Genomic DNA, 23,264 nt, shown 5'->3' on the forward strand with positions numbered 1-23,264 from the left:
AAATTTGAAAGTTCAGAATTTATATGACAATTTTTTCTTTTTTTTATTCTGGTAAATATATAGTTCAAAAAATCATGTGTATTAAGATATGCTAACATCACCCTTGATCATTCGCTAAAACCTTTCCCTAATGGCCATGATTTAACATCTTTTCTCATTGAAATATGAATTTTTGCAGAAGGTGAGTCTTCACGATAGGTGGCAAGTGTTTAGAGGAAAGAGTACAGACCAAAATGATTTGGTATACACATTGAAAAGATCGTCGATGTTTCAGTTGATTAAGCCAAAGCTAGATGTTTTCTTAGCTCCTAATAAGGAAATGAAGGAATGTGACTTCCATGTCAAAGGAAGTTGGATCGACCGGTCCTCTACCATCTATGCTGGAAAATCTGACGTAATTGTTGCACAGGTAATCATCATCCTTTTAATTCAACTAGTTATATAGTATGATCTTATTGGTTAAATAATTTTTGGTTGTGTTTTGTGTGATGGTTTTATCAGATGCACAAGAAACATACCGCGCAGAGCATATTGATAGGGAAGAGTAATTTCTCGGTTACGGTGTATCCGAATGTTGATTATGCGTTTATAGTCTCTCTCATTGTAATTCTCGATGACATTAACCGAGAAGATTCCGGAGAGTAAACACAATTTTCTTGTGAATGATTCTTGATATTTCTTTTGCTACATTTTAGATGGTGTTTTAAATTAGTTATTATGTTTCATAATAATTCTCATTTTAAATTTTTTATTTTGTTTCAAAATAAATGTCATTCTACAATTCTAATGTAATTTTGTACATTAAATCTATGTTTTACCCTTTTGAATAACCAATACATTTTTATTTGAATTGTTTTTATTTAATTAATTATATATTAAATAGAGATATATTAGTATATTATACAATAATTACAATTTTCTTAATCGCCGTGAAAAATTGTCAAAACGACATTTATAATGAAACGGAAAGAGTATTATATTTGTTTCAATTCAAATTATATTTTCAATTTTCTATGCAAAACTTTAATATCATTTGATGTTTTTGACATTTATATTCTATTTATGAGTTTTTATTGGTTGGATTAGCTTTAGTGTAAAACAAAATCAAAGTTTAACTGGTGTGCAACACCAATTAATTTTTTTCAAAAAAAAAAAACACAANTAAATTAAAACAGAGGGAGTAAATGATACGAAAGAAATATCATTATTTAATTCTTCAAATTCCTAAAAGTTTTGAAGTTTTGTTTTGAAACAAATATCATAATTTCTTGGATACCATTCTCTTTGTAACGACAGAGGATTCGGTTCATTGAATCAATGCTTTTGCTGTCGGAAAATCTCAACCCCTAAGTAATCAATAGTAGTCTTGACAAGTGCAACATTTGGCTTCGATACCTTCACCCGAACAGCGGTTATACGAGGAAACGTTTCAAGAGTTCTGGACGCGATGAGTTCCGCGACTGTCTCCAGAAGGTTTCTTGGAGACCCTTCTACAATTTCTTTAGCTATGCTGCAAACCAAAAATCAAACCATATAACTATATGTAGTGACGGACATGGATAAGTGGACACTGGTACGAGCAAAGAACCTGAAAATGTCAACGTAGCTGATAGTGTCATCTAAGTTGTCTGATTCACCAGCCCTTTTAAGACTCACCCACGCATCAATGTCAACGAGAAACATCTGCCCCAAAGTCTTCTCTTCTGGAATCGCTCCATGGTAACCGTAGAACTTTAGCCCTTTTAGTATCAGTTTGTCTCCTCCAGTCATTGACATGTCTTTCTCCGATGATTCTCTTCCAATAACTATATAATAAAACTGCATATAAGCTTGAGGCTCAAGAACAAAAAAAAAGCTTCACAAAGCAAGGTATTGTCAAATTTTTATACACACACGTTTGAAAAAAAAAATAAGCAGGATTATCTTTTTGATTACTTATTTACGCAGTAACATTTACTACAATAAATCCACATTAAGTCCCCGTTAAGCACAAGATTAGAGATAAATCTAGCAACAAAACAACTTTTGATGTCATCAATTGTACAGAGTGACCTGTCTCTTTTCATTCTCCTAGAAAATATTTTATCAGCCAACAGAGAAAATTATAAGAAACCAGAGTTTGTAAAATTACGACATATTAACTAACTAATGAGATTCAATGACTGGTGTTGTCTGAACAGTAAATCATGTCAAGAGAGAAACTAATTCCAAATATTAATTGAAACTAAAGAAGTAAAATCAGATTCTAATAGACATCTCTCGATCTTTGTTATACAATTGAGAAACTTGGGGACATACCTCGCGGTGACAACGTCGCCAGAGCCGTCGTTTCAAGTGAGCTGTACATCTCTCCTCCGTTCGCGGCAACAGATTTTAAGATTAGACGAGTGTGAGAGACATAGGAGGAAATTAGTTTTTCTTATTTAAGAAAGGAAGTAGATGGAGCAGAAAGAGAGGGTATGATAGTGGGCCAATTTAAGATATTTTATAGGCCCAATATCCAAGGTCATTTCTTGCTGGTCCATCTAATATTTTTATTTTATTCGTGCAACTTTACATTAGAGTCTTAACAGATAAATCTCGGGGAAAATAACAAAACAAAACAAAAGCTAAAACCACTTTCTCCGAATCCTAACTACCTTATGAATCTAATCGGTAAAAGGGCTTGCTTTATGAATTTTCTACTACACCACTCAACCATCATCATGCTCATGCAGATTATATTGTGTTTACATACATATTCTTATGTACAAAGAAGCTAAATTCTTTTCTAAGTGATTCTTGAATTATTATTCTTACTTCCCTTGAATATCAACTTAAATAAGTAATACAAATAAATAATTAATTTGCTTGTGCTAATATTGTATAACATTGCTATCACACTGAACACTGATGAGTTAATATCTATCATGATCGACGTTCCAATACTAGTAATTAACATGTCTCGACCAACCTTTCCAGTATTTGGAATGGCTCATAGAAACTAATCACAATTCAAATTCTAAAGAAGAAGAAAAAATTTATGGCAATAGATCATCAGCAGCAGAATTTGGATTTAATCATGATCGCGTTTACTTTGTCCAACAGAATTAAAAGTCTGGAAAAAGGGCTATTATGTATTTTGAAGGGTAAACAGGATAGGAGAAAAGTGTCGCACGATTTCTTTGCATTGGAAAGAAAGTTCCAGAGAAAAAGCAAAAGCTCTCGAGAAAGTAGGACTAAAAATTGTGGTTGAGACAAAAACCCATCATCTTCAACGCTAAAAATGATTTTAAGACAATTGTGGTTTCTATTTTCACTATCTTGTTTGTTAACTGGAGTTATTAAATTTGTGCAGTCAATGACTAGCGTGATGACAACGCTGAAGTTCCACCATCTCATATGCCGATAATATCGCTGACTAAGTATCCGGTTCTTTTATAATTTAATTCAAACTTGAATTACGGGTCGTATTATTATATCGTCGTCATATATTTGGATAGTTGAATACTTTATAAGTTCACCAGTTAAATGAAATTTAATATACTGGACATAGTTATCTTCGTTCAAATGTATCGTTGTTATTGTTAATTAGTTGTAATTTAGAACAAGCAAATTATTAATCGCCTACCAATCGTTAATCGCTCACTTTAACCTTTCAACATATACCGTTCAACTAACCATTAATCGTAGTTATTTTTTTCGTAAAATCTAACAATCGCAATGGTATTCGTCTTGTTTAAACCAGATTGGTCTCACAACTTATGAGCAAATTAAATACTAGGCATGTGGCTGTGATGTGTGAAACAAGTCAATGAATCTTTAGCCATGATCATTACAATTAGAATTTAAGAAAAATGGTCAAATTATATTAATTTCGAACAATTTTTGAAATATAAAGTGGGTAGGCTAAATTATTATGCGATAAAAAGAATGATCATGCATGAATCATGATGCAATAGATACTGCTTGTTCCTTTAGTGTGAAGCATAGCTAGGGCCAGTGACCACCGCACTCCAGTGGCATGAAGCACATTAGTTGTCAAACGTTGTCGCATTAGACAATCATTTGAATTTTAAAGTGAAATTTAAACTTAAATGTATGCTTGAACCTCTAAATGCATATGATTATGTAACAATAGCATCGATCATGTCAAATGTTTGGAGGAGGATGTCTTAAAGTACGATGAACATAGAATAAAAGAATGGCATGCTCCACTAACCAATACATTTTACTATTGATAATGAAGTTCTTAACTGATAAAGAGTATTAGATTGACACGTAAAATGGATAATATAAACCCTACTTAAAGTCTTAAACAGCTTGATCGTATATCTTGGAGTTTTTCATGATTATAGCTTTTTCTTTGAAAATATTTGTTGAAACTTCAGCCATCGTTTGTGTTGTTTTTGTTTGGACACCAAGAAGGCAAGAACGGTGAACTACCAGCTTTAGTCTAATAATATTCTTTTTATTTAATAGAATGACGATAATTTGGAAGGAATAATAATAGACACCTAAGATTAGCACTTTTTAAAAATTAAAGTATAATAGGACAAAAACACATGGTCTACAAATAATTCTCAACACATGAAATCCAAAATTGAAGTCTCGAAACCAATTTAATTTGAGCTACTAAATTGACTAAGTTTAATAATAAAAGAAATGGTCAATTATACTATCTTTTTTTTTTGTAACACGGTCAATTATACTATCTTGTAAGGATTCGATTTTACTAAAAAAAAACAAAACGGGATATATTAACACCGTTAAGTAGTCGCTTCCCTCCGTGAGATTCGGTTAGACTTAAACCCGGTTCATACGCTAACGGTCACACGCGGAAAGACTTAACCACGGTTAACTCATTTTACACATTTTAACTCCGGTTCGCTGTTTTATTCCAATCCAAGTAGTCTCTTATCGTTCGTTAGAGAGAGGGACAGATCTGTGAAGTAGAGATCTTCCTTTTTCACTTTTCTTCGTTGTCTCTCTCTGTCTACACGCTTGTGCTGTGTTGTGTGTGCCCACTTTCCCTCTCTCTCCTCTCTTCGCACCTTAACCTTTTCATCTTTAAGCAGAGAAGAAGAAGAAGCTAAAAACTTCTTCCAAGTTAATTTTAGCTTCCAAAGTTTTCATCTTTCCAAGATAGAACTCGCTTTCTATTTTGGGCATTCATCTAATCCAACAAGTTAAATAAAAAACAAACTTTTTTTTAATTTTCTCAACTACTCTGTTTTTCGTGTTTCAATGGTGGTGAAGATGATGAAGTGGCGGCCATGGCCGCCGCTGATGACGAAGAAATACGAGGTGAAGCTGTCCGTGAGGAGACTGGAGGGTTGGGATCTGCCGGAGAAGGAGAGATTGACGGTGGAGATTCGGTGGAAAGGGCCCAAAGCGACGGCGCTGGGATCTCTGAGGAGGTCGTCGGTGAAGAGGGACTTCACCAAGGAAGCTGTTGCTGCGGCGGAGGAAAGCGACGTCGTTTCGTGGGAAGATGAGGGAGAGGTGTTTCAGAGCGTGTGCTCTCTCACTTGTTACAAGGATGATGATACTCTGTTTTATCCTTGGGAGATTGCTTTCTCTGTTTTCACCAGTGTAAGTGTGGTTTCAATAACAGAAAACTCCCAAAAACGGTTATTAGGGTTTTGATTGGTTTAGTATCTAAAGATTCAAAGGTAGAGACTTTTGTGATTAACCTATGGTTACAGGGTTTTGATTGGTTAGCATCTAATAGATATGAGACTTTGTGATATATTTTGATTTGGTACCAGTTGATGTCTCAACCGTGTTCTTGGTTAGCATGTCTGATTGAATTTGATATTCCAGGAAATGAAGCAAGGACAGAAGAATAAAGCTCCTCTCGTTGGAACAGCATCTTTGAATCTTGCTGAGTACGCTCGTGTAACCGATCAAAGAGAGTTTGAACTAAACCTTCCTCTCACCCTCTCTGCTTGTGTAGCCTCTGAGCCACATCCCTTGCTCTGTGTACGCTCCCTTCCCTCTTTCATTACATCTTTACTTCAATGGTGTTTTCTTGAAGTTTTAAGGATTCTATTTGTTCTTTAGGTATCATTGAGTCTGTTTGAGCTTAGAACCACACCAGAAACCTCAGACTCACAAACAGCTGTTGTCCCTGTCCCATCTCCACCTCCACCAGCTCTTGAACCTCACCAAACCGAGAAGGAAGACGTGTCCGCAATCAAAGCAGGTCTAAGAAAAGTCAAGATCTTCGTTTCCACAAGGAAAGCCAAGAAGGCTTGCCACCGCGAGGCAGAAGCAGAAGAAGGAGGAGGCAGGTTCTCAAGCTTTGAATCATCAGAATCACTCGACCTTTCCGAGGAAGCCTCCGACGAATGCAAAGAAGATCTGATGAGCGTGAGAAAGTCTTTCTCATACGGACCATTGTCTTACGCAAACGGGGTTGGAAGTTCGTTGAACCGTGGCGCAAAAATCAGCGAAGAAGACGAAGATTGGGTTTATTATAGCCACAGGAAGTCTGACGTTGGAGGAGGAGGAGGAGGAGGAGGCTGCTCGGACGTTGAAGATACTTCTTCTGGTTTGGTGTATGAGACGTCATCATCACTTCTTCCTCGTCGAAGCATATTGCCGTGGAGGAAGAGGAAGCTGAGCTTTAGATCGCCGAAGGCTAAAGGAGAGCCTTTGTTGAAGAAAGATAATGGAGAAGAAGGTGGAGATGACATTGATTATGATAGGAGACAACTTAGCTCAGATGAAGCTCTTGTGGTAAGATCTCATCATCTCCTATGTTATAGTTCTTGTCAATGTTCAAAGAACCATTAGACAATTTGTATAGGATTTAGCTACTAGGCATTAATGGATTAATGATTTATTTTTATATATTTTACACTAGATATTTTATTTTTTAGATTTAATTATAAAATTATATTTGATAAATTATAAAAATTAGACATACAAAAAAGCAAAATTAGACAACTATGTGAATTCACATTAACATTATCATTTGATTTTACATATTTAGACTAATTTAAATCGATTTAAATCTGTTTTAACCGGTTTAGACCAGTTTAAACCAGTGTATAAATCGGATTTTAAGAAAATAATTCCGGCTATAATCAATTTGCCACCTAGATAAATTCTTAGAACATTGGTTCTTGTTAGTGTCTATGTCTTGACTTGTGGCATATGTTAAATTTGTCAGAGAAGCAAAACAGATGAAGATTCTTCATCAGCCAATCCTCAACAATCTTCTTTCTTGGAGTTTGGAGACGACAGTTTCGCTATAGGAACCTGGGAAGAGAAAGAAGTGATAAGCAGAGACGGACACATGAAGCTTCAGACAAGTGTCTTCCTCGCTTCCATCGACCAGAGAAGCGAGCGTGCAGCTGGCGAGAGCGCGTGCACCGCTCTCGTAGCCGTCATCGCGGATTGGTTCCAGAAGAACGGTAACCTCATGCCTATAAAGTCTCAGTTCGATAGTCTGATCAGAGAAGGCTCGTTGGAGTGGAGAAACCTCTGCGAGAACGAGACGTACATGCAGCAGTTCCCCGACAAGCATTTTGATCTCGACACTGTGTTACAAGCGAAGATACGGTCTCTAACTGTTGTCCCCGGGAAGTCATATGTCGGTTTTTTCCATCCGGAAGGGATGATCAACGAGGGAAGCAGCTTCGAGTTTCTGCAGGGAGCAATGTCTTTCGATAGCATTTGGGACGAGATTATCAATCTAGACGATGATGACGACGAGCGTGTTTATATCGTGAGCTGGAACGATCACTTCTTTGTACTCAAAGTTGAAAACGAAGCTTACTATATCATTGACACGCTTGGTGAGAGGCTGTACGAAGGGTGTGATCAAGCTTACATTTTGAAGTTCGATGATAAAACGGTTATCCACAAGAATCTTCAAGCAGAGGAGTCAGAATCCGAACCTGAACCTGAGCCTGAGCCAGAGGTTGTGTGCAGAGGGAAGGAGTCATGTAAAGAGTATATTAAGAGCTTCTTGGCGGCGATACCGATAAGGGAGTTGCAAGAGGATATCAAGAAAGGATTAGCTTCGACTGCTCCTGTTCATCAACGGTTACAGATCGAGTTTCATTACACGGAGATGAGCACAAGCACGGATGTCGTCGCTGTCTGAATAGTTAAGGCAGAGAGTATGCTAACGTTTTTTTTGAGGTTCTTGTTAGTTTTTGTAACTCATCTCTTTAGCTTTTAAACTAACTTTGTGAATGTAAAAGTTTAACCCTCTCTTTTAGAGCTGTGCTGATTTCGGAAAGGTTTTTGAAATCAAATCTGTTTCTGGTTCAGTTTGGTTTAACAAACCGCACTATTAACCGAATAATTTCTTTTTTTAAATATACCAAAATTGAACTAAAATAACCAAATTTAACTACCTGATTTTAACTGATTTTTTCATTTATCTGTAAAAAATAATTTTCAGTTAATTTCGTTTTAAAATAAAAAACCAAATTTAAAAGATAAGCGAACCAAAATGTTATACGGTTAATTTCAAAATTATTTTTAAAATTTATGGTGAACCAAAAACCGAAAACCAAAAATTTGGTTTGGTTTCAGAAAACCGAAATTACAAGCTTGCTCTCTTTTATTTATGCAAACATGATTTTGTTCAGTCATAGCAACAACAAACATATCAAAATCCACAATCTCACAAATCAATTTGATCAAGAAATCAGATATTAGGTTGTCACATATAACAACATCCCCTCACTGCTGCAATTGATCATAGACATTGTAAACAAGCCAACCTTCAATAGCTGCAGCTTCGAGCCGATCATTACCTCCAGCTATAGAATCACAAACTTTCAATAAGATGTCCTTCTCTTATTCACTTCAATCAAAGCTTACAACTTTTAGGTCACAAGCTATCAATATCACAAATCCGATATCTTATAGCACACACCATCATTCTCTATATATAGATATCGTAAGTCCTAATCCTATGTAATAATACATCTTAGATAATCATCAAAATATATTAAAACTTCCAATTCCTCAACATAATAGGATTAGGTCTTGTAGCTTGCTTCTCAAGCTTCTTTAAGTCTTAAGCTTAATTCAACATTCTCCCCCTTAAGCTTAAGCTTCTCTTCACTCACATCTTCAACTCCAATAAGGCTTCTCATCTCCTTGAACTTTATTCTTCCAAGTGACTTTGTGAGTATGTCTGCCTTTTGTTCATTTCCCGGAACATGCTTGACATCTACTTGCTCATTCTCAACACATTCTCTTATAAAATGGAATCTCCTATGAATGTGCTTACTCCTACCATGGAATACAGGATTTTTCGTCAGAGCTATAGCAGACTTATTGTCTACTTTAATGGTCACTCGTTCACATGCTTTACTTGTAACCTCACTTAGTAATTCCTGTAACCAAATAGCTTGTTTCGCAGCCTCTGTCGCAGCCATGAATTCTGCTTCACAACTTGATAAGGCAACTATTTCTTGCTTGGTAGAGCACCAAGTAATAGGACTCTCACCAAGGTAAAAGATGTGGCCCGTTGTGCTTTTTCCATCATCATCATCAACGTTGTGTGAGCTATCACTGTAACCTTCAAGCTTCCATCCCTTATCTCGTGCAAATCGAAGTCCAAACGAGCAGGTTCCACGCAAGTATCTCATGATCTGTTTCAATGCAGCACCGTGTGACACTCTTGGTTCTTGCAGGTAACGACTGAGTACACCAACGCTAAAGGATAGATCAGGCCGCGTATGCAACAAATATCTGAGACAGCCAATCATACGACGATATTCCCTTTCATCAACTCTATCTTCATCAACGGCTTTTGAGAACTTAGCATTCATCTCCATAGGTATATGAGTCAAATTGCAGGAGCTCATGCCAAATTCTTCGAGTATCTTTTGCGCATATCTGTCTTGCTTTAGAATAATGCTATCTTCTAGCTGCTGAACTTCGATCCCCAAATAATATGTTAGAGGTCCAAGATCACTCATATCAAACTTAGCTCCCATCTCACGTTTGAAAGCCAATATCAGATCAAGTGATGAACCGGTTACGAGAAGATCATCTACGTAGACAACTATAACCAGAAGTGATCCGTTCTTCTTCTTACAATACAGAGATGGTTCCTTAGAACATCTCACGAAGCCTAGACCTTGCAGGATTTGGTTCAACTTTACGTTCCAGGCTCTAGGAGCTTGACGCAGCCCGTAGAGAGCTTTTTTAAGCTTATAAACTTTATGTTCTTGCCCCTTAACAACGAACCCTTCTGGTTGGACAACAAACACATCTTCCTTTAGTTCTCCGTGAAGAAACGCGGTTTTAACATCTAGATGATGTATGTCCCAACCATTCGAAGCTGACAATGCAATAATCAATCGAATAGTCTCCATGCGCGCCACAGGAGCAAAGACTTCATCATAGTCAATGCCATGCTTCTGAACGTATCCTTTCACGACTAGACGCGCTTTGTACTTACTGATGCTACCATCTGCATTCCTCTTGATTTTGAATATCCATTTAAGCCCAATTGGCTTCACTCCTTGTGGAAGCTCCACAAGATCCCATGTATTGTTCTTCTCTATCGAGTATATCTCATCAGTACACGCATCAATCCATACTTGCAACTCTTTTGCCTCATTGAAATCCCATGGTTCGTCGTTGATTATCATCATCAAGCGCTCACACTCTGTTTCCGCCAAGATCACATAATCATCGAGATATGATGGTCTATTCGATACGCGTTGTGATCGTCTCAGCTGAGGAGGTTCTTCGTCTTCTTCTTCGTTAAGGTCATCTTCCTCCTCAATTGTAACAGCTTCAGTTTCTTCTTCATCATCAATGGTGATTTCCTCTGTTTCACCACTCTGTTTTAGTCGTTTTATTTGAACAACAAGTTCTCCTCTCTCGTCGTCCTTTGTTTTCTTCGTCAAGTTCCACGGCCATTCTTTGTTCTCGTCAAAAATTACATCACGGCTCACTACGATGCGCTTGCTTGATGGATCAAACAAACGGTAAGCTTTACTTCCTGGTTCAGTTCCCAAATGCACAAGTGTTTTTGACCTGTCATCAAGTTTTCTCCTTCCTGCCGCTTCCGTCCTTGCATAACACACGCATCCAAATACTCGTAGGTGACTTAGGTTTGGTCTCCTTGTTTTTAAGCCTTCGTATGGTGTCATCCCCTCTAATGATCTCGTCGCTACTCGATTGATAAGATAGGTAGAGTGTCTCACAGCTTCCCCCCAGAACTCGTTTGGCATATGCATATGTTTTAGGATGCTTCTTGTCATCTCTAGGAGAGTTCTGTTTCGGCGCTCTACTATGCCGTTTTGTTGAGGGGAGTATGGTGCCGTTAGATGCCGCTTAATACCGTTCCTGTTGCAATAGTCCTGAAAATCATTTGAACAAAATTCTCCACCTCTGTCTGTTCGGAAAGTGATGATTTTATTCTGTGTTTCTTGCTCCACAAGTGTCTTAAAGACTTGAAACTTCTCATACGCTTCACTCTTTTCCTTGAGCATGATGGTCCACATATATCTTGTATGGTCGTCAATAAGAACAAATACATAGCGCTTCTGTGACGGTGTTGGTGGTGAGATTGGTCCGCATAGGTCGCCATGAATGAGTTCAAGAGGTTTCGTTGCTCGGAACAGAGTTGACTTCGGGAATGATTTTCTTGTTTGCTTACCACGTAAACATGACACACAAGTCTCTGTTTCTGCAGAAACATCAGACATACCAACAACAAGTTCTTTGGTGATCATCATCTTCATCTTCTCGGTATTTATATGTCCCAAACGAGCATGCCATAGACTTGATTCACTGTCCGTTGATATCTTTAGACACTGAATCTGATCGGCTTGTAGTATAACCTTATAAAGTCTGTTCATCGATCTCTTTGTCCTAACCAATAACTCTCCGCTGCGATCAAGAAGTGTCAGAGTATCATCCTTCATTCTTACTTCGCAACCAGCTTCAGTGGCCTGTCCTAAACTGATTATATTGCTTCTAAGACCAGGAATATAATACACATTATTCAAAAATTTCTTCTTGCCATCCTTAAGTACAAAGCGTACTGTTCCTCTTCCTTTTATATCGATCCTAGAATCATCTCCGAATCTGACCAAGCCAATTATTGTGTCATCGAGATCTCTGAAAAACAGTCGATTCCCACTCATATGATTACTCGCCCCATTATCAAGATACCACACATTCATTGTATCTGAATCTGCTTCAAACTTCAGTGGATTTACTTTCTTTTCGTTGAGATAAACAACCTCATTCATCATCAGTGCATCGGCTTCTCGAGTGTCTTCTTCTTTTTCTACAGTTTCATGAAGTTTAAGATGTTTATCTGGACAGTCTGATGCATAGTGGCCATTTTTCTCGCATCGAAAGCAAGTGATATGAGATAAATCTCCATTCATCCTTTGTCTGTACGCATCTCTCTGGGCCTGAAAGTTTTGTCGACCACGGCCTCTTCCTCTCCATGTGGAACGACCGCCTCGTCCTCGTCCTCTGTTACTACCATAATTGTCTTGTCCAGACTCTGTGTACATGAGTTTTTGTTGATCTTCACTTGTTTCTTCGTCATCTTCTGCAATTCTCTCTTCGTAGGTTTTTAACCGTCCAACAATGTCTTCAAACCCAGTTGTTTTTAAGTCTAGCATCTGTTCAATTGAAGCTACGATCTGTATATATCTTTTCCTTGGTAAGCTCTTTAAAAACTTCTTGACGATCTTAGGTTCTTCAATTGTTTCTCCCAAAGCATCTGCTTTGGATACTATCTCAGCAAGCTTTCCCGCGAAGGAGTCTATTGTTTCACCATCTTTCATCTTCAGCCTGTCAAACTCTGTCATTAGTGTTTGTAGCCGAGCTTCTCTCACCCTCTCTGCTCCAAGATTCCTTGCTTTGATTGCATCCCACACGCCTTTTGCTGTGTCGATGTTTCCCACTTGTAATGTCAGTGTCTCAGGTATAGATTGGAATATGTAGGCTGTTGCCATGTTGTTTGTCTTCGCATCCTTTGTTCCTGGATCAATTGCCTCCCATACCTCACTACACTTGAGAGCTATCTTCATCTTCATACACCATACCGTATAGTTTGATGTTGTTAACATAGGAAATTTTATCGAGGAAGTTCCAGCATCTTTCTTTGTCGTTGGTTCTTCTTCTTTCACGTCAGCCATGGTTGTCTGCGTTTTTGTATCAAAAACAAACTTGTGTCGATGATTCTTTGTAAGGCTCTGATACCAAATATAGAATCACAAACTTTCAATAAGATGTCCTTCTCTTATTCACTTCAATCAAAGCTTACAACTTTTAGGTCACAAGCTATCAATATCACAAATCCGATATCTTATAGCACACACCATCATTCTCTATATATAGATATCGTAAGTCCTAATCCTATGTAATAATACATCTTAGATAATCATCAAAATATATTAAAACTTCCAATTCCTCAACATAATAGGATTAGGTCTTGTAGCTTGCTTCTCAAGCTTCTTTAAGTCTTAAGCTTAATTCAACACCAGCTTCATCCCACTTAGACTGAAACGAATCAAGTCTAGTCATGTCACACGAAAGTATCTTATGAGCCAACTCTCTAGTCCCAAGAAACTCAACGATAGGAGTTCCTCTAGCCACAGCAGCTAACTTCCCAATCTCCAGAGAGCTTCTGATCACAATCCCGTGATTCTCTTTGAGCAGAACAAGGTCTTCTTGGATCTGGACGCCGACGAATGTGACGAACTTGGAAGCAAAGAAGCGGTAGAGATCCTTGAGGCTGTCGCTAAACTGGTTTGGTAGACGGAGGAAGAGACAGAAGTTCTTTGTGCTTAGCTTCACCGAGGAAAGACGCCGCGTGGACTTTGTGTGAACGGACTCGACGTCCCAGTAGACGTCGAAGACGATGGCTCTGTTTCCGTTCCAGACGGTGTCTTCTAGGATGCGGGAAAGGTAAGGGGAGATGTCGGTTGAGGGTTCAACGTCAATGGCTTTGGTCTGGATCCAAGATTTATCAACCATTGAGAATCCTGGACCATCGAAGTTGGCCATGTGGTTCTGAAAACGCTGATAAAAATATGATCAGAGTTTGGACATTAAGACAACATCATAGATCCATTAGCTTCGAGAAACAGATCATAGTTCTGTACTTCTGTTCTAACGTTGGAACTAATAGTTCTGCTCTAATGTTTGAACTAGTCATTCAAAGGTGAGACCTTTACCAAAGTATAGATCAGAGAGAAAACAGACATATGAGATTGTATTAAACACTCAAAAGAGGAAGACCAAACCTTGAGAGATTGATTAGCTTGGAGAAGGAGAGAAACTGTTGTTGTGTTTCTGTCGGGAGAGAGAGAGAAAAGAAAAAGTATTTATGACATTACTCGTGTCAATACTAGCTCGCACGTGCGGATGTTAGTAATGGTCCTGGTGTATGTTTGATCATCGTTTTAAAATTCATCTTAGAAACAATTTTTTCTATATGCTAAATATCTACTCCACAGTCTAGCAATCTGGTGAACATTGAATTTGATTGAATGGTGTCAGGAACTTATGTAGCTTTGATTTTTCTCTAGGGGTGTTATAAATGATTTTTCAAATGTTTTTTGTTTGATAAACAATTTTGAAATAGAGAGAATGTTTTTCTTCTATACAAAGTAAATGGAGTAATTCCAGAAAGCAGATTGTAGCTCTACATGTAGGCGGCCAAGGATGAACCAATTCCAATCTCGAATGATAATTTGATGCATGTTAACTCCTTCTTGTGCTCATCAACCATTTTCATTTTAAGTGAGTATGAACCCTATGAAAATGAAGGATTAGATTGATATGAGAAATATAATAAGCTGATGATCATAGTTAAGAAATCTTGACAAATATAGGGACATATTTGTTATGTTTGCTACAAGGATGACATATAATTCAAATGAGCCTAATGAATACGTCTTTATATCCACAAACTTATCAAGAGATTGAAGCAAATAAAAGATCAAGAAACTTACATGAGGAGTATAACCGGGTAGAACTTGCGAGTGCGCTACCACGAAATCTCCAACAGCCACTTGGACATTTTGTTTCATCACAAAGATCATGTGTCTCTGAATGAATATGCCATCCAAAGTATGATACTTCGATCACCAGCTTTCCGCTTAAGATCACATTGTCTTCATAAATACGAAGCAAACCCAAAATTATAGAGACAAACAAATAAAAACACAATCAAAAACAACGAAACTCCATTTAAATTCTTGAGAAAAAACTTGAAAGCACAAGAACAATGACAATGAAAGAAAATCATTCTGAGAACATAACAAGTTTAGGTTGTAACATTAAAAATAACTATATACACCCACAAACGATTGAGCAAACAAATAACTATAACGAAATGTTAGAACTAGAAATCATTACAAAAGAGTGTACATGTGTTAGCAGAGATGCTGAAAGTGGCTGGCTCGCTTCTAACTATAGGATAAGGCAATATATCAACTCTTTGGATCTTTACTTCATACTCTTTGATATCATCTGCGATCAAACACATTAGAGCATCCCCATTAGGGATTTAATAAGAAGTTCACACGCATTCTGAAAAAGAAAAACAATATATTAATATTATTTTTTTGAACTTGTCTCGCATGGGTTCAGTGGAGTGAACCTGTTTCTTAACTATTCTGTGGGCCCCACGACACGTGGTGGTCCGCGATTGATTCGATTATTAATTTTTTTTTTTTGAAAAAAAAATCAAACAGTAAAAAAAAATTTGTTTTGTGAATCTTCCCATAGAGTTCACTAATGGAGATGGTCTAACAAATCAGATTAAGATTCAAAATCATTTTTCAACTCAGCAAGGCTCAAATCAAAAATTATCGAGTTTTCTTTTTCTTTCTTTCAAGAACTAGATCCTTGGCAACCTACTATCTCAATCCTATCGAATTATTATAGCAAACTGGATCAAAACACTATATATAAACAAACATGTGACAATCAAGAATCAATGAAGAACATAGTAATGCTTTTGGGAGACCAAACATACCGCATTACTTGACATCGGTGGCAGTGGTGGCTCTGGCAATCGTTGAGACGAAAAGAAAGTAAGAGATAGCGAGACAAAATCTCGACATGTTTGATAGATTCTGCAAATAAAAAAGAAGAAGAAGCTAGTTGTAGAGTTGCAGATGATGATTGAAGGACTAGGAAAGTAACAAACAAAAGGGGCATAACAGAAATGCAGAATCATTTCACAAGGAATGTCGGATTGATCTTTAACCGTTCATTTGCAAGCAAACAGCTTAGATTTTCTAGTAAATCTTTAAGATTTAGCAGTGAATAAACCTTTATGTAGGATTTTTATTTTGGTACCACTTGGCTCCAAAAATAGTTGGAAATTGCCAGCTCAGATTTGACCATTTTTTTAATATTACAGCACACAACTAATATTTAATATTTTCCAAACAAATAAAATAATTGGTTATCTTCTCTGTTCCGATATTCTAACACAAAGATATTTTTTTCCTAAATATAAATTAAGCCAATTCAAAAACATTTCTCATGAACTTCTTTTGCACCAGTTGTTCCCGCCGGATGCGTCATCTGAACTCCCCCGCCGCCACCTCCAGTGCCGTCTTGATTTAAAGTACAGACGAGAAGCCCAATAAGTGTCCAGAGTAAAGAAATCAACTGTAATAGTTTGCCCAATTAGAGGCCCAATAGGTTTGACCGCGTCAAATTTGCTGGGTTCATAGAGAAATGGATCCGAATCAGAATATCCGCCAAGTTCCAGATTTATCGGTTCGACCGGCCGGTTTAGATCTAAAATCACTGGTCATTCGTATATGAAACACGACCCAAAATAAACCCTAAAGTTCTCTCTCTTCTTCACTCCCTTCTCTCTCTCGTTTCTCCGTAGCTCAATCACGCATCTACAATGGCGTCGATGATGGTAAGTTGCATCAACACTCTCTGTAAATACACATTCTCAGATACATGACTGATGTGAATCTACTTTTGTGTGCGAGCAGCAACCGCAGATCATCCTGCTGAAGGAAGGCACAGACACTTCTCAGGGGAAAGCGCAGCTGCTCAGCAACATCAACGCCGTCACGGCCGTCGGCGACGTGGTTCGAACCACGCTCGGGCCGCGAGGGATGGACAAGCTCATCCACGACGATAAGGGATCCGTCACCATTTCCAACGACGGCGCTACCATCATGAAGCTCCTCGACATCGTTCACCCCGCCGCTAAGATTCTCGTTGACATCGCCAAATCTCAGGATTCGGAGGTGCGGTTTTGAATACTGATTTTAATCACCATTGAGCTGGATCATGGATCCTGGATCTTCAATATTTAGATGATGGATTGCAATCTAGTTATCTAGATCTTATAGTTATGATTGAGTTGTTTTGATTTTGTCGTTGGATTAGGTTGGTGATGGGACGACTACAGTGGTTCTTCTAGCAGCGGAGTTTTTGAAGGAGGCTAAGCCGTTTGTTGAGGATGGTGTACACTCTCAGAATCTGATTAGGAGCTATCGTACTGCGAGCACTTTGGTTTGTGTTTACTGACTTCTCTTTAGCAAGCACTAGATCTTTTTGTTAGTTACATTAATAAACCACTGTTTTGAACCATATAGGCGATTGAGAAGGTGAAAGAACTCGCTGTTAGTATTGAGGGGAAGAGTGTGGAGGAGAAAAAAGGTCTGTTGGCTAAATGTGCTGCAACCACTCTTTCCTCTAAGCTTATCGGTGGAGAGAAGGAGTTTTTCGCTACTATGGTTGTTGATGCTGTTATGGCTATTGGGGATGACGACAGGCTTAATTTGATTGGGATCAAAAAGGTAAAAAAGACTTTTTTCTTTTTGAAGCTTTTTAATTGGACTTGCTTTGGGAGTTAAGTTTATGTGTACTTGATTTTTTTTGTATTCACTATGCATCTATGTGCAAACTTGTGTTTTGTGCTTAAACTCTGGCGATTAATGTATTTTTAAATGGCTTTGTCAAAGTTTAATAGGGTAGAACCGTAAATGATTTCTTTCAGTTTTCTAGTTGCATTCCACTTCTATTCACTGCATTCCATTTCCAAGTTCCAGTTAGATTTGGGGGAAGCGGGAATGTGCATAGCGCTACATGGTATAAATGATTGCATTTATAAAAGATTTGTCTTAGATTGGGAATTTTCAAGATCCAAATCGTATAAATGAAATTTCCATTTGCGCTTATGCAAGTCAGGTTAGTGATGCTTGGAAAGTGTTATGGTTTGTTTCTGCAGGTTCCTGGTGGTAATATGCGAGACTCTTTCCTAGTTGATGGTGTGGCTTTCAAAAAGACATTCTCATATGCGGGTTTTGAACAGCAGCCAAAGAAGTTTCTTAACCCCAATATCCTCCTGCTTAACATCGAGTTGGAGTTGAAATCTGAGAAGGAAAACGCTGAGATTAGGTTGGAGTTCTGGCTCATTTTTGTTAAATGTTTTCTTCAGTTGACCATCTATATGCCTTATTTGACTTGGCTCCTCTCATTTGTTAACAGGCTGTCGGATCCGTCACAGTACCAGTCAATAGTCGATGCAGAATGGAATATCATTTATGACAAGCTAGACAAATGTGTCGAAAGTGGAGCCAAAGTTGTTCTTTCTCGATTGGCTATTGGTGATCTAGCTACTCAGGTCTGTCGATTCCTAATTTATCGATTGGCCATTGACAGTCTTTCTTTATTTCTTGAGAGTTGTACATCTTTGAGGCACAATTACATTGTCTTGCATCTTTGTGTTTCATTTTCGTATTAATCAAGAGAGTGCTTGACTGTGTTTTCCTCATATAACTGAAGACTGTTGGCATATTTTTGCAGTACTTTGCAGATCGTGATATCTTCTGCGCTGGCCGTGTAGCAGAAGAAGATCTTAATCGCGTGGCTGCTGCGGCTGGAGGAACAGTTCAGACGAGTGTTAACAATATAATACCCGAGGTTAGTGGAAAATGAATTTCTTTGCTTGCTATCTAGATATGCTTACAAGCTTTCAGCGACTTGTTAATTATATTCCTTTGATTCAGATATTGGTTTTAATCTTGTGCAGGTTCTCGGAACTTGTGAGATATTTGAGGAAAAACAAGTTGGTGGGGAGAGGTTTAACATATTCAGTGGTTGCCCTTCAGGGCGTACAGCAACTATTGTCCTCCGTGGTGGAGCTGATCAGGTAAAACAACTAATAATGAAAAAGGCTTAAATAATGATAAACGAAAAAACCCATCATTAATATATATGACTTCCTCCGAAACGTTAATGGCAGTTCATCGAAGAAGCTGAGCGGAGTTTACATGATGCGATTATGATTGTGAGAAGAGCTGTGAAGAACTCAACTGTTGTTCCTGGAGGTGGAGCTATAGATGTGAGTATCCTTCATCCACCAACAATTTGATTTTTAAAGTTTTGCAGATAGATTAATAACATTGACAATGGAAGAGACTGTTCCGTGTTATAGATGGAGATAAGCAAGTACCTGAGGCAGCATTCACGAACAATTGCCGGGAAGTCTCAGCTTTTCATCAACTCGTATGCAAAGGCCCTGGAGGTACACTTCTGGTTGATTTGGATGTTTTTGCTTTTGTCCCTCTTGATATCTGAATATCCCGTAACTGCTATTATGCTCATATCAAAATTGTGTGTGTAATCACAGGTTATTCCACGACAATTATGTGACAATGCTGGATTTGATGCGACTGATGTCCTGAATAAGTTAAGACAAAAACACGCCATGCAAAGCGGTGAGAATTCTTTCACGGTCACAAGCTTTGATGTATGAATCATTTTGATAGGCAGCGTTATCTCATTTTGATGAGGCTACCATGTCTGCGTTATAACAGGTGAAGGAGCTCCATATGGGGTGGACATTAACACTGGTGGAATAGCTGATTCATTTGCTAACTTCGTCTGGGAGCCAGCAGTTGTAAAGGTATTGCAATATTCTATAAGTGTATACTTGTGAATGTTCTCTTTTGTGTGAATATGATTCATATGATCGGTTGTTTCCCTTTGCTGCTGTTGCAGATTAATGCTATAAACGCTGCGACTGAAGCAGCTTGCCTTATCCTTAGTGTGGATGAAACTGTGAAGAACCCAAAAGTAATTAACATTTGCTCTCATTTCCTTCGCTTGTATGTTTCGAGAATGAGTGAAGTTTGTTAATAATTGTTATAAAAAATGCAGTCTGAGAGCGCACAGGGAGATGCCGCAGGTGCTATGGGAAGAGGACGCGGTGGAGGTCGTGGCCGTGGTATGAGAAGGCGATAAGTTTTCTTTATCTTAAGGCAAAACTTGCTGTCTTCTCTCTATTGTAGTTTTATTGATTTTTTTTTTTTATCTTGAAATCAAAAAGCTAGTATGATGTTTGTGTTTGTGTTTGTTTGACGTATGTTCATACAATTTGTGACACACTGAAGAAAACTCTATTTGCTTAATTAGATCAAGACAAGGATGAATCATTGTATCAAAATTCAGTTAGTGATATATAATTATTGCTCTAATTAAGAGTTTAGAAGCTTAGTAAGTAGAGGTATATCAATGCACGGAAACTTCTTCCACTCATCAAAGTGATCTCTAAGTATCTCTTTCGCTTTCTCTTTCAAACCCAAACCACAGTCAACTCTCAAGAAAGAACGAAGCTTCTCCACCGTCCCGACACAAACCATCTCTTCCACCACCGCGTTCTCCGGGGAGAATTTGGACAACGTGCTTAGGATAGAGAGAGCTCTATCGTCTGCTGCAGTCGAAACCCATAACACCCGTTTTGTCACGATCGCAATCCCGCCTCCATGAGCAAGCATCTCGGCTCTACCATCCGCACAACAACATAGACGAGACAAGATTCCCAACACAAGTTCAGTGGTTCTCTTCTCCCCGCTGTAGCTTATTTCGAGTTCGATGAGTTGGGAAACCGCGCCGAGATCCACCAGGACGGTTCGATTCCGGCTCCAAGAAGAGGTCTCTAGAAGAATCATCAGCGCAGCAGTCACACCTCGTTTGATAACCAAGCTACGATCAAGTTTTGACCTCACGTTTGAACTTGATGGTTGTGACGTAGCCGTCACGCTAGGGTTAGTGAGACTGAAACTACTTACTACTTCCTTGAGAAAACCTATGATCCCTTTGAAAACCTCGGCGTCGAACCTCTCGACGATATGAGAGGAAGCATTTCCCGTTAGATTCCTCAAGAGCACGATCGTGTAAGCCTTGTTGATGAAGTCTTGTTGGTGTAAGATCAAAGTCAACGATTCCAAGATTTTATCGTTGTCGATCAAGAGTGCTCTTGCGTCGTTTAATGGAACACCGATCAAGTGTAGAAGACGCAGAGACTCATCTAGCTGTTCTTTGATACGACGTTGTCCCTCCTCTTCTTCTTCACGAGTACACTTGACAATGAACAAGATCAAAGACCTATGTACGCCTGCTTCACACATCATCCTCCTGTTTCTCTCTCCCTCCATAGCTAAAACTTCAAGCTTCTTCAACGTATCTTCTCTTCCTAAGGCTGTTCAGTTTAAACCATATGTTAATACTCAACGGTCGGTATAGGAAAATTCAAGCTCAACAAAACGAATCGAACTTAATTTTGGTCGAACTGAAACGATTTCTTTAACATTCCACCGTTTTATAATAAGATAAGTTGTTTTAGTTAAACACATATATATATATATATGTATATATTTTAAAAAACTATTACTTTCTAAAAAGCATCATTATTAAACTAAACTCAATGCATAAGTTGTTTAGAAATACGAAAAATTATATTTTGAAACAAGAAATATTTATAAAATTTAACTTTTTTTGTCAAATTTATAAAATATCTTATATTATGAAACAAATGTAACAAATTTATTTTTGGTGATTTTTATCCAAAAATAAAAAAAAATTGTCACACTACCGGACCGAACTGAGTTGTCCGAAAACTCGACACATTACCTTCTACTCCAAACTTTTTGAGATTCTTGATCTCGTCGACGACGTTAAGCTTTCCCGGAGGAGCTCTAGGCGTAGGGATTTCGACAATGCCACGCATCGCATTCTCGACGCACCAGTGTTGTACCAGACGGCGAAGCGTGTGGTTAGGCGTAAGATCGGAGTCTAAATGTAGAGGCTGCTTCGTCACGGGACAAGATGGGACCTTCTCTAGCCATTGAACGATGCTTTGACGGTCGTATGTGATGCCAGTAACGGCCGTGACTGGATCTTCCATTATCTCTAGTGAAATAGGGCAGAGAAAGTAGTTAGGGATCTCGATCTCTTCATCTACATGATCCATTTGAAAAAAAGAAAAAGAAAACGTGTGTATGGTTTTAGAGTAAAGTTGTGTGTATATATAATAAGTGGTGGAGGGTACCAGGTAAGAGGTGGCGAATGCAATTACTTGGGACAGATTTTGTCGAAAGGTCTTCGCTTTGAAATCCACTATCAAACACAGACACGTGTTCTATTTTGTATCTCAATCAAATCAATAATCACGCATCTTATATGGTCCAAGTAAGTTACAATTCAACGGTTGGATTGCTATAGTGAACATGTTAGAAAATTAAATTTAGTTGTGCTGCTATTTTAGAGTAGAAATTTATTTTAACGTGTAAATAAGTGTGAGTTGGGATCATTAGCGCCACATGTTACGTTCCAAAGATTTCATGTTTGTTTCTTTTTAGGACTAGATACAACAAATGTTTTATTTGAATTAATATAATGAAGCATGTTTAATCTTATTAGAATGTGTAGATTATTTGAAATTAGGATGTGTAGGTTATTTGAAATTAAAAAAAAATTAACAATTGAAATTGTTATTTATATCCGTGTGTATGAAATGAGCACAGAAAAATCATGAGCATGTATCTTATTTTACAACTTGCATCAAAAAGGCCAGTCACATCAAGAAATCACGTGGGGTTGAATCGTGTCCCAGGAAGACTCGTGAGTCGTGACAGAATACATGTGTCCATTAGAATGATCGGTTGTCTGGTATACGCACGCATCATATATGACTGACTGACTGACTTGTACAAGGTACAAGTAGAACATTCTGAAGATACCAAGACTCGCGAGTTTTCCCTTGCCTACCTAGGGAGATATTTATATTTCCACATTTGCATGAGACTTTTAGTCGAACTTGGGCTATAGGCGTGCGTGTTAGCATGAAATTTCAACTGGAGAAGAAAGGCTCGTCGGAGTGCAATTCAATCACTTTCTTTCTAACTACACGACAGATACCGAGAGTTACGAGTTTTCAATGGCCTATAGGTCTAGAACTTGGACTAAGGAGCCCCATCTAAGTCTAGCAATTTTTAAGA

The 23,264-nt window shown here is 38.1% G+C and overlaps 6 protein-coding genes and 1 pseudogene across 7 annotated transcripts; 3 read left to right on the forward strand and 4 right to left on the reverse strand.

The window, feature by feature from the left end:
- The first annotated feature begins 45 nt into the window (after positions 1 to 45).
- On the forward strand, positions 46 to 850 carry LOC108809270 (protein LURP-one-related 10). The gene is made up of 2 exons (XM_056995989.1): positions 46 to 409; positions 502 to 850. The coding sequence occupies exons 1-2, from the start codon at positions 266 to 268 to the stop codon at positions 643 to 645; spliced, it is 288 nt and encodes a 95-aa protein (XP_056851969.1). The 5' UTR covers positions 46 to 265; the 3' UTR covers positions 646 to 850.
- A 335-nt stretch (positions 851 to 1,185) lies between these two features.
- LOC130501094 (dihydroneopterin aldolase 1-like) lies at positions 1,186 to 2,457 on the reverse strand. Its single transcript, XM_056995986.1, has 3 exons — positions 2,299 to 2,457; positions 1,589 to 1,805; positions 1,186 to 1,510 (listed from the first exon to the last, which is right to left on the reverse strand). The coding sequence occupies exons 1-3, from the start codon at positions 2,345 to 2,347 to the stop codon at positions 1,315 to 1,317; spliced, it is 462 nt and encodes a 153-aa protein (XP_056851966.1). The 5' UTR covers positions 2,348 to 2,457; the 3' UTR covers positions 1,186 to 1,314.
- Positions 2,458 to 4,899: 2,442 nt separating this feature from the next.
- On the forward strand, positions 4,900 to 8,267 carry LOC108813482 (uncharacterized). The gene is made up of 4 exons (XM_018586053.2): positions 4,900 to 5,574; positions 5,806 to 5,964; positions 6,046 to 6,723; positions 7,160 to 8,267. Exons 1-4 carry the CDS (start codon positions 5,227 to 5,229, stop codon positions 8,096 to 8,098), a joined length of 2,124 nt encoding a protein of 707 aa, XP_018441555.1. The 5' UTR covers positions 4,900 to 5,226; the 3' UTR covers positions 8,099 to 8,267.
- Positions 8,268 to 13,213: 4,946 nt separating this feature from the next.
- Positions 13,214 to 14,381, reverse strand: LOC130501091 (protein RISC-INTERACTING CLEARING 3'-5' EXORIBONUCLEASE 1-like). 2 transcript variants are annotated; one of them, XM_056995982.1, is made up of 2 exons: positions 14,241 to 14,381; positions 13,214 to 14,007 (listed from the first exon to the last, which is right to left on the reverse strand). In XM_056995982.1, the coding sequence occupies exon 2, from the start codon at positions 13,999 to 14,001 to the stop codon at positions 13,441 to 13,443; it is 561 nt and encodes a 186-aa protein (XP_056851962.1). In that variant the 5' UTR covers positions 14,002 to 14,007; positions 14,241 to 14,381; the 3' UTR covers positions 13,214 to 13,440. The 2 variants fall into 2 exon arrangements, with proteins under 2 accessions (XP_056851962.1, XP_056851963.1); XM_056995983.1 differs by having other exon boundaries at positions 13,214 to 14,016; positions 14,241 to 14,363.
- Positions 14,382 to 14,528: 147 nt separating this feature from the next.
- On the reverse strand, positions 14,529 to 16,214 carry LOC108812898 (uncharacterized; annotated as a pseudogene).
- A 511-nt stretch (positions 16,215 to 16,725) lies between these two features.
- On the forward strand, positions 16,726 to 20,462 carry LOC108812894 (T-complex protein 1 subunit eta). The gene is made up of 14 exons (XM_018585280.2): positions 16,726 to 16,885; positions 16,965 to 17,225; positions 17,368 to 17,493; positions 17,577 to 17,780; positions 18,212 to 18,381; positions 18,472 to 18,607; positions 18,790 to 18,906; positions 19,016 to 19,135; positions 19,229 to 19,327; positions 19,421 to 19,510; positions 19,616 to 19,703; positions 19,803 to 19,891; positions 19,987 to 20,061; positions 20,146 to 20,462. Exons 1-14 carry the CDS (start codon positions 16,871 to 16,873, stop codon positions 20,227 to 20,229), a joined length of 1,674 nt encoding a protein of 557 aa, XP_018440782.1. The 5' UTR covers positions 16,726 to 16,870; the 3' UTR covers positions 20,230 to 20,462.
- LOC108812895 (E3 ubiquitin-protein ligase PUB24) lies at positions 20,277 to 22,242 on the reverse strand. The gene is made up of 2 exons (XM_018585281.2): positions 21,898 to 22,242; positions 20,277 to 21,466 (listed from the first exon to the last, which is right to left on the reverse strand). Exons 1-2 carry the CDS (start codon positions 22,235 to 22,237, stop codon positions 20,463 to 20,465), a joined length of 1,344 nt encoding a protein of 447 aa, XP_018440783.1. The 5' UTR covers positions 22,238 to 22,242; the 3' UTR covers positions 20,277 to 20,462.
- Positions 22,243 to 23,264: the final 1,022 nt, after the last annotated feature.

The sequence above is a fragment of the Raphanus sativus genome, unplaced genomic scaffold (genome assembly GCF_000801105.2).
Source record: "Raphanus sativus cultivar WK10039 unplaced genomic scaffold, ASM80110v3 Scaffold0096, whole genome shotgun sequence".
NCBI classification, from domain to species: Eukaryota; Viridiplantae; Streptophyta; class Magnoliopsida; order Brassicales; family Brassicaceae; genus Raphanus; species Raphanus sativus.